The sequence below is a fragment of the Thamnophis sirtalis genome, unplaced genomic scaffold (genome assembly GCF_051295495.1).
Source record: "Thamnophis sirtalis isolate CommonGarterSnake01/CBP01778 unplaced genomic scaffold, rThaSir2_p1.2 scaffold_4, whole genome shotgun sequence".
Classification (NCBI taxonomy): domain Eukaryota; kingdom Metazoa; phylum Chordata; class Lepidosauria; order Squamata; family Natricidae; genus Thamnophis; species Thamnophis sirtalis.
In genome coordinates this window covers 57,208,737-57,219,102 of record NW_028261384.1, presented here as the reverse complement: position 1 = coordinate 57,219,102, position 10,366 = coordinate 57,208,737, and the positions used below count along the sequence as shown (strand labels likewise).

The 10,366-nt window shown below is 37.6% G+C and overlaps 1 protein-coding gene across 1 annotated transcript; it reads right to left on the bottom strand.

Moving 5' to 3' along the window:
* Nucleotides 1-1,221: 1,221 nt before the first annotated feature.
* Nucleotides 1,222-2,653, bottom strand: LOC148045857 (uncharacterized). The gene has a single exon (XM_087712973.1). It carries the CDS (start codon nt 2,535-2,537, stop codon nt 1,356-1,358), a length of 1,182 nt encoding a protein of 393 aa, XP_087569099.1. The 5' UTR covers nt 2,538-2,653; the 3' UTR covers nt 1,222-1,355.
* Between the last annotated feature and the right edge of the window lie 7,713 nt (nt 2,654-10,366).

Genomic DNA, 10,366 nt, shown 5'->3' with positions numbered 1-10,366 from the left:
TATACAAGAGGTAAAGTTATGAAGATGTTCCATTTTAGTGACATTCAGAAAGGTATGAGATCTCTCAATAGTGGTGTTAAGAACAAATGTCGTGTTACAATAGGGATACTTTCCAACATCAACAGATGCCTTCCTAGTATGGTTGATGAATTCCCAACAATATGCCGCTATTTCTTGAATCTTGCTACCAACAGCTAAAGTAGAACAATCAACAATGTTTTTTTGTAGCGTTCCAAGGATCCAAGGATGTTGTTTCCATCCAGTTTCATTGAAAAAAATAGCATATATTAAAGGTCCTCCTTTGGCTTGTGGGGGAACGTGCATGCAGATCCAGCAATCTGTCTTGCTTACTAATCAAGAGATATTTTGCACATCCCATATATAGGAATTCCATTCCCAAAGTTCTTGCTTTGGAATTTCATCTTGCAAAGTCACTGTGGCCATTCCAGGAGGAAAGATACACATAAAAAGAATACACATAATAATAGTTATAGAATTAGCATTTAAACAAGCAAATGCTGCTACTAAAAAGTTCTCTGGTGTTTGTGGCATGTCTTTTATCCTGTAACAATTTTGTAGACTGTGCAGAGACAGCCTTAATTTGTCCCTAGGTCACTTGATGTTTCTGACAAAGTGCTCGGTCCCGATCCTGCTGAGGGTTCTGCAGGCTGAGTGAGAAGCCCAGGATCGGGTTTTTCAGTCCTTGGTGCCACACCATCCTTCCACGGTTTCACATACTGAGCAGGAATCCACACCTGGACCTGTAGGAGCAAACACAGCAGCATATCCTCGCTCCCATGTCAATAGAGGAATGGGTCCATGCCATTCGAGATTAGACAATAATCTATACATTACTTGTGGCTGGGGATGACTCATTGTAGTATTTAGGGTCCTGAGGCTGAAGATGAAAGAAAGTAATCCACCCACGGATAGCTGAACTAACAGAAGTTTATTGAGCAAAGCATTTTATGGATAGCAGAATCAACAGCAAACTTATTAATCATGAAACATCATTCTTATAGTGTTTGCAGCTTCTTAGTTCTCACCTACTTTACGTGTTATATCATTACTGGTTAACAAGTCTCCAAGGCACAATAATTGGTTAGTCATTACATCATTGGTGTTCGTGAGAATGTGCATGTTCTCACACACTGAATGAATCAAGTGTTATCATTCAAATGAGTAAAATGTTGCAGCTTTACTTTGTATTACCCCATGTCCTTGTTCATGCCTGGGAAACACACTGCAAGCAAAGAATAGCTGACAAGTAAAGAATTTCTGCAGATTGCTGCAGTTTGTACTTACACGTGTAACCTCAGTTCTAAGGACCATCCAGATGATTCACTGTAAAAACACTACATTTCCTCGCTTTTTGTTTTTAATGACGAAAAAAGACATTTTTCAAGAGCATGCATTTGAATCACATTCAAAGTAGGTGCAGGAGACTTATGACACATGGCAAAAAATGAAGGAATACATTGCATACAGCAACAACAAAGTATAAGTAATGCAATTATGTTCACACCATAGAAAAACAATTGTTTTAACCAAGAAATATCAGGTAAGCAATTAGTTAACCAAGCATAAGGAGAAAATTCATCATGTACATTATTTTTTATAGAAGCTTGTAAATTAGCTAATTCATCTTCAATAGTTTTATTTAGTGAATGAAAATGCATAGTGCAAGCACGTTGACCAACTAAGGTACAAAATCCACCTTGACAAGCTAACAAATAGTCTATAGCAAAGCATTGTCGAATTAAATCTTGATTGAGTTCTTCAATTTCATTTTGCAAATCTCTAATAATTACAGCAGTAGCATTAATAGATTTCTCCAATCGAAATGTGAGACCTAAAATAGAATGCCTATTTTCTTGAGCTATTATTTCTGGGTAAGATCCCAAAGTAATAGTTCCAGTTATGGCTCCAACTAATGCACTTCCAAAAGTAGGCAATGAAGAAAATTGAGTATCAATAATAACTTCATCAGAACATTTTGATCTCAAGGGTGCACTTCTTTTTCGAGTTGATAAACTTCCAGAAACACCCACTTGGATAGGTAAATATCCAATGGCAGCACATTGATAGTTCTGAGGGTGTACGCTAGTTGCATATTTGTCAAAGAAAAACCACATTGCAGGATCTTTCAATTGCCATCCAGCACAGATTGATCCACCTGTTCCAATATTAGAAGAGTCAGTTTGAAAGATAGGAAAATTTTCAGGATACATATCAGGTGTAGTGTTATGACGTGATGTTTTAATAGTGCCCCATAACCAATATTTCTGAGTACAATAACTATAATTCCCTACTTTATCTAAAATACGTTTAGCTTTTGGATAATCAGACCATTGATTAAGCCAATTATGATGAGCATAACAACAAAAACATAAGCCTCTAGTAAACTGATTAATCCGAATATAATTCCATGTAACTAAATTTAATTCATGTGGAGTAGAAAATAACCAAGAAGAAGAAATATGTTGAAGTTGCAAAACAATGAAAGCAGAACTTGACCAAGAGCCATAGAAGTTCATAATATAAAGTTATATTACGACCATGAATCAAAAACATATATTGAGCATGACGAATTCAAAGACTAGGACTAGGAGAGAAAGCAGGAGTTGTCTCAGAGTTAGTAGAAACTGTAGAGCAATAGCAATAGCAATAGCAGTAGACTTATATACCGCTTCATAGGCCTTTCAGGCCTCTCTAAGCGGTTTACAGAGAGTCAGCATATTGCCCCCAACAATCTGGGTCCTCATTTTACCCACCTCGGAAGGATGGAAGGCTGAGTCAACCCTGAGCCGGTGAGATTTGAACCGCTGACCTGCTGATCTAGCAGTAGCCTGCAGTGCTGCATTTAACCACTGCGCCACCTTGGTTCTTGGAGAGAAAGAGCAAAAAACAAAACAAAACAATACATGAGCAAAAAGGATTTTTTCAATTGAGGTTGATCTTCAATGTGATTCCAAGGCAAGATTGGAGGACGTTGCATCCTTAGATCTTTCATTTGTTTTTCCATGATAAGGACGAACACACTGGCCTGGAATCCACACAGCTTGCTTTGTTGGCAGAACTTCAATTGCAGGGTAACCATGTCCCAATTGCAGCGTAACCACGACCAACTTATAACCTGGGGTAGTGGTACAGGAATGTCTGAAAAGGAATCTAAAAAAGTTAAGTAATTCCATGCATAAAGAATATGGACAGGCACAGGCCTAGAAGATATCTATTGCTCTTGATCAGAAAATAATCTCAAAGCCAAAATAACAACTGCCAACTCAGAACGTTGTATTTTTTCAGGAGCTATGAAAAACCCTCTGCTTGCTACAATGGTAGTCAATGTTTGTAGCACTTGTCTTCATCAAGATCTGAACCTGCAATTAAAATATTATCCATATAATGGTAAACTAGATAAGAAGGAAATTGATCACGAAAAGGTTGCAAAGCTTGATCCACAAAATATTGACAAATAGTAGGAGAATTGAGCATACCTTGTGGTAAAACACACCAATAACATCGTTGTGTAGGTTGGCTATTATTTAAAACGGGCACAGTGAAAGCAAATTTTTCTTTATCCTGTGACTGTAAAGGAATAGTGAAAAAACAATCCTTCAAATCCACAACTAATAGTTTATAAAACTGTGGGATTAAATTAGGATTAGGAATACCACATTGTAAAGGCCCCATTGGTTGAATACATTCATTTATTTTTCTAAGATCAGATAAAAATCTCAATTTTCCACTTTCCTTTTTTATAACGAACACAGGAGTGTTCCATGGGCTAGTAGAAGGTTCAATATGGCCAGCAGCCAATTGCTCCTGTACCAGGGAATGCAGAGCAATCAATTTTTCAGAAAATAGAGGCCATTGCTCAATCCAAACAGGTGTAGAACAAAGCCATTTAAGAGGAAGTGCCATCATCCAAAATCAAATGAGCATTAAGAAGAGAAAGAAGATCCCTGCCCCAAATATTAGTATGAATATCTAAAATGTAAGGATGTAAAGATACAGACTTACCAGCAGAGGTTGTGATGGCTATGGAATGAGTGCTTTGCCAAGCAGTTGTAGACACACCAATGCCCCACAAGGAATTAACATCACGTTTAGGCCATTGTACAGGACACTGTAAAAGGGAGATGACAGTAACATCGGCACCTGTATCTAACAAACCTTGAAAAGGTTGCTTATTAAATATAAAGTAAGAAGTGCCTATGAGAATTAATAGACTGCAGAAGTCCTATAGAAGTAAGAGTTGAACCAAATCCAGAATCACCACGATATCCGGTACCTGGGTTAGGTACCTTATAGGGAAGCAAAAGAAGTTGTGCTACAGAAGATCCTTTAGAAAGAAATTGTGGAATGTTAACCCAAATTTGCATAAGAATCACTCCAGTGTAATCAGAATCAATAACTCCTGGAACTACAAAACATCCCAATTTATGAGCAGAAGAACGTGGTAAAATAATTCCAACTAATCCAGAAAGGAAAGGACCAGTATACTGAGAAGAAACCAGTTTAACCTCTAAAGGAAATTTAAAATCCAATTCTGCTTGAGTAATTAAATCGACCCCAGCACTACCTGCTCTGGCTGAGAAGGCACCAGAGAGGGAGGAGGGACAAGAGAGGGAGGAGGAAGACTCACGATGGGAAAGGCACTCTTTGTTTTCTGGGTAGGTGCCACAACCGCCTGCAAACCAGTAGATGGTGTTGAATGACAATCTTTCTGAAAATGACCTGATTTCCCACACTTGAAACAATTCCAAGCAACTGCATGGGAATAACACAAATATTCACCATCCCAAAAAACACACTGCACAGAAGTCAAAATCATACAAAACAACCACCTCCAATCTTGAGGCATCACAGAACAACCACTCTCAATTCCTTCCAAAAGACTTCTAGTAAAATTTCCAGTGATTCCATAATCAGAAATAGCCTTCTTTAACTCCCTTAAAATCTGAAATGGCAAACCAGCCCACTCTGCAATTTGTTGTCCAGCCTGTGATCCTGGTTCATATTACACTGGACATACACACAGCAATTCAGTGAACTCTTCTCCAGAAATAGTAACATCTGTCTTATAATTGTCCACCATTTTTTGAAAAGCAGACTTTGGAATAATATTAGCAGAAGGAGGGGGCAAAGGAGAAATAGAAGGAGGAGGGGGGAGAGGAGGAGGAGGTTTTAACACAATGTCAGAAGAAGCAGAAGATATTATTTCAGCCTTAGACAAAATTTCTTTTTCAGACAACAGAGGATAGATCACAGTGGAAGAATGTTGGGGGGGGGGGGGATGATAAGAAACAGAATCCTCTTTCTGACCAAACATTTCTATAGCGTAATGGCACTTATGCCAAGCATGTAAAATCTCTATCTCTTTCCTCGACTCAGAATGCAAAACCTTGCCAATTTTTTCCCAATCTGACAATTTCAAAGAACTCCTTTCAGGATAAAAAGAACAAGTTAAAGCAATTTCTCGTACCAGCCGAAGAAAAGCCTTTTGTGAAACAGATAATTCAGACTTCTTAAGAAGATAACCCAACTCATTAACATGCTTCCTTTGTTCCTGAGAAAGCGAAGATCCGTTACTTACAGAAATCTTATGAGATAAGATTGAGGAGCCTTAAGGCTCCTGTTCGGTATGGGTCCCTGTTCGGGAGGCCAAAATGTAGTATTTAGGGTCCCGAGGCTGAAGATGAAAGAAAGTAATCCACCCATGGATAACTGAACCAACAGAAGTTTATTGAGCAAAGCATTTCATGGATAGCAGAATCAACAGCAAACTTATTCATGAAACATCATTCTTATAGTGTTTGCAGCTTCTTAGTTCTCACCTACTTTACATGTTATATCATTATTGGTTAACAAGTCTCCAAGGCACAATAATTGGTTAGTCATTGATTAGTCATTACATCATTGGTGTTCGTGAGAATGTGCATGTTCTCACACACTGAATGAATCAAGTGTTATCATTCAAATGAGTAAAATGTTACAGGTTTACTTTGTACTTTGTTCATGCCTTGGAAACACACTGCAAGCAAAGAATAGCTGACAAGCAAAAATTTCTGCAGATTGCTGCAGTTTGTACTTACACGTGTAACCTCAGTTCTAAGGACCATCCAGATGATTCACTGTAAAAACCCTACAACTCATTCTACTTCCAAAATAATTATCTACTGCAGTTGATAAATTTGTAATATTGAGATGATTCAAAGTAAACAGAACTGTATTCAACCATTCCTGTTTATCAGGGAAGAAGACCTATGGGAATCCCTCCTGTTTGTTTATATTTATCCAAAGCAGATTTTAATGTAAAATTTGCCCATTCCACTATGGCTTGTCCTGTAGAGTTAAAAGATATGCCAAAAAGATGTTCAATTTGCCATTTGACACAAAAATCAGCAAAGGAGCAGCTACAATATGCAGAGCCATTGTCTGTTTTTAATGTAGAAGGTAGGTCCATGACAGCAAATGTGTGAATACAATGATTAACAACATGTTTAGTGGCTTCTCCTTTCTGAGGAGTAGCCCAAATAAAATAAGAAAAAGTATCAATGGTTACATGAAGATGTTTCCAAGGGGCTAAAGAGGGATATTGGGTTACATCCATCTGCCAAAGTTCATTTGCTTTAAGACCTCTCATTAATGATATACCAGTGCTTGAGGATATCTTTTCCTAAAAGGTTTCAAATCTCTCCCAACAAATTGCTGATAGAGAGTAGGACTATTTAACATGCCTTGAGGTAATACAGTCCATTGATAATACTGGAACTGTGAAGGCAAAGAGAGGCTTATCCTTTTTGCACAATGGAATGGTAAAGAAACAATCCTTTAAATCAATGATCATAACTTGATATTCCCTAGGAATCATGTTTGGATTTGGGGTGCCACATTATAGTGGCCCCATTGGTTGTAGGATTGCTCTAGCATGATCTAGAGGAATATGAAATTGTTTTGCAAGAGCCTTAGCATTTTGATGAAACATAGAATGACTTTCTCATGGAGTAACAAAATCAAAACTATATTCAGAGCAGAAAAGAAAATATAAGAAAACCAAAACCATGAAAGGCAAAGCTACATGAGCAGTTCACCCATTAGCCCCTCCTTTCTCAGACAGAAGGGTAAAGAGAAAAACAATTGTTAAAGGGAGTAGAAAAGCCACACTCCCCCCTTTTTTCCTGCTACTCGCTCTTCAAAGAAAAAAAGTCCATGAGTTAAAAATCAGCTTAAAGTTTCATTGACAAAGGGGGTGGGCAGGAAGCTGCAGGCAGCTATTCTATCTTTTAAACATGTTTCTCTCTTTTCACATTGGTCAGATCAGGGAGACTTAATTCTTCTGATGGAAGGGCATTGAGACAGCAGAAGGAGCCCTTTAGTGGCTTCCAGAGAGCTTTCAACCATGAAAGTCTAGCAACCTGAGCACAATTTCTGGAAAGAAATTTACAGTATCCAATTTTCCATGCCAATTAGTATCAGATATCTCTTCTGTGAGCTTCCATACAGGTTTCAAGCAAGCAGAAATCCCAAAAATATTCACAGCCATGCTTTCCCTTTAAGTTACAGGTTGCCCATTTCGAAGAGATGGTTCTTGAACCTCCCCTAACTCTTATTTTAGTGAGGCCAAATTGAGTTTAGCTAATGTGCAATCCAGGCTATTTAGTTTTTGTTTTTTAAATTACACATAGTGAGCCCGGGACTCCAACTCATGAGACCACCAGTGCAACATATGTAGCTGCTTCTGCAATACAGAAAATACAGACATTTTGGACAAACTTTCCCTCCCACTAGACAGAAAGGACAAGGGGGAAAAATTAATAACCCACACAGGAATCTCACTCCTTTTTTCATTCTGCATTCTCTCAACAAAATAATTTTCTCCGTTTCTTTAAGCAAAAGGGAATTAGTACATTCACACCAACTTTTACCATCAATATGCTCACATTTGCATGGCAATCAGACTGCTTGTGTAAATTAATTTCACACACAAAAAATCCATTTCATTCTTTCTTCATGCAAAGCAGTTATTACAATTATTTCAGGGAGCTGTACATAAGCCAATGAGCTCCATTTTATATTATTAATGGATCTCAACTTCCCTCCAGGTTTGGAAATGATTACACACACACACATACATGTACACATACCATGGAACAACATTTTCAGGCCTGGGGAAGGTTCTGTCCCTTTAAATCTCCAAATTTCTTTCCTTGGGAAACATGTGGCTCATTCTCCAAGTAGTGGGGAAACTCAGAGAGCAGCTTAAACCCCAACTATGTTCCCGTTCCCTACAGTTTCAAGCCCAAGATGAGAAGTTTATTTATTCTGATAGCTGGTAAAACATATCACAATTAATTCAACACCTTCAAGTATTAATAATGAAGGCTTATGCTTGCTTTGTTGTTGTATTTCCTGAGCTAATACCTCTGTAGATTGTTGGTTGGAATGATAATCATTATCAAAGAAATATTTTTCTGGCGTCTATCCACCCAGACTAATTTCAATGTTTCATTCATTTTTGTGAAGATCGCTTTTTGAGTTTGGGTAAGTGTTATCAATTCAGATAGATTTTTCTTATTTTTTAATGCAACCAATTAATTGAATACAAAAGTTGCTATAATTGAACATAGAAGACTTTATCCCCTATCTTCAATTGAGGAATTTGTGAGTGTGAATATGTCTGTAATAACTTGTGACCTAAATAAATAAATGATTCTTGTAGCTGTACTTTTTCTGGTGCTATCTGCAAACCATATGCAGCCAGATCTCGTATTAGATGTTCAAGCCAATATGGAGTAAGTAAATGTATAAATCAACCAACGAAATAACTTTGGAGGTTTTGCTTTTAGCTTTAACCTTTGATGGAATAGGCCATAGGAGGTTGCAGACATGACCTTCCTTGGATTTTGAAATTCCAAATTAGTTCAACAAGATGTTCCTATATCTTGACACACTTTAATCATATCTACCAAATCAGGATCATTCCCAAGACCAGTAATTACCCTCTGGCATTTGAAAGTAGAATTCTCCTTTGCTAATCTCATCAACAACTTCATCTGAGCCTCAGACTTATCTATTTGTTGTTTTAAAGCATCCTGCAATGTGTTAACAAAACCAGGATACGATTCAGTAGCCTTTTGCCTGATATTACAGAAATACTGAGGCTTGCCATAAACCAGCACTGGCTCTTCTTGAAGAGTAGGTGGGGGAAGGGAAGCAGCAGGCACAGAGAAAACAGACTTTTCCTGACTAGCAGTACAATCAAACTTTTCCTGCAAAGCAGGGCAAAAAAGAATAGAAGAAAAGCAATCCTTTAAGCCAATTACTTCATGATCTTGTGGAATCAATTTAGGTAGACAAACAGAAAACATATCTTCTTTCTTCCCCCCGTCTTTTCCTAATTGTTCTTCTGACCGTGGAAAAGCAGAAGAATGAGGAGCTAAAAGTTCAATTAAAGATGATTTTAGGGGAAGAATTTTTACCTGATAATAATCAGGTGAAGGCTCAGTGTTAGCTGAGGCTGTGAGAGCTTCCTATTTATTGTCATAAAACAGTTTACGTGACAGAAACTGGCAGAAGCTAATTGAGCAAAGTTCACTTGTGCTGATTGGATTAGCTAGACAAAGTCCAGCTATGTATCAGAAGGTTAATAGACAACCAGATATTGTTGCGAGCGATGGAATGTGCCTACGTGCCAGATGTTGTCTCATCTTTGAGATCAGGTTATTGATTATTGTGCTGAGTTGCATTCCTCAGTCTCACACTAATTAAAGAAGGATTATTTGTGTTGATATTTGCATTCTTAACATGGTTTGCCAGCCATTAAGAAAGACAAACATCCCCACAAAGGACATTTAGTGAATTAAAAAAATTAAAATTGGACATACTTTTTTTTACAAGAAGTCTATATCAAAAAACAACACAATTAGGTATTGGAACATCCTAAAATCGGGAAGTTATATGCCTTTCTCCCAAAGTAAGAGGGGAGTAGCACTTTACATTAAAGAGACAATAAACATTAAACAAATCTTCATGGATGAGAAAGAGAGGATCCTAATGGTGGAGATAACGATGAACTATAAACAGATTCTTTTAGTGGTAATATATGCACCAAATAACAACCGAGGATTTTTATGGTAAATTTCACAAGAAAATAATAGAATCGGAGTATGAAAATATATGCATTGTTGAGACTTCCTGGGACGAGCCTGCTGATGGTGGCAGCTTAAAATTAGCTGCCTCCGAATTCCTGGTTACGTATCTGTTTAGATGATCAGCCATCTGACGTCTTAACAGGTTTTCTTATCCTTCAGGCAAGAAGGGAAGAAGAATAGTTTTGCTGGCAAATGCCCTTCAATTTTTG

Coding starts and splice junctions, on each gene's coding strand:
- LOC148045857 (XM_087712973.1), bottom strand. CDS start 2,537: ATGAACTTCTATGGCTCTTGGTCAAGTTCTGCTTTCATTGTTTTGCAA.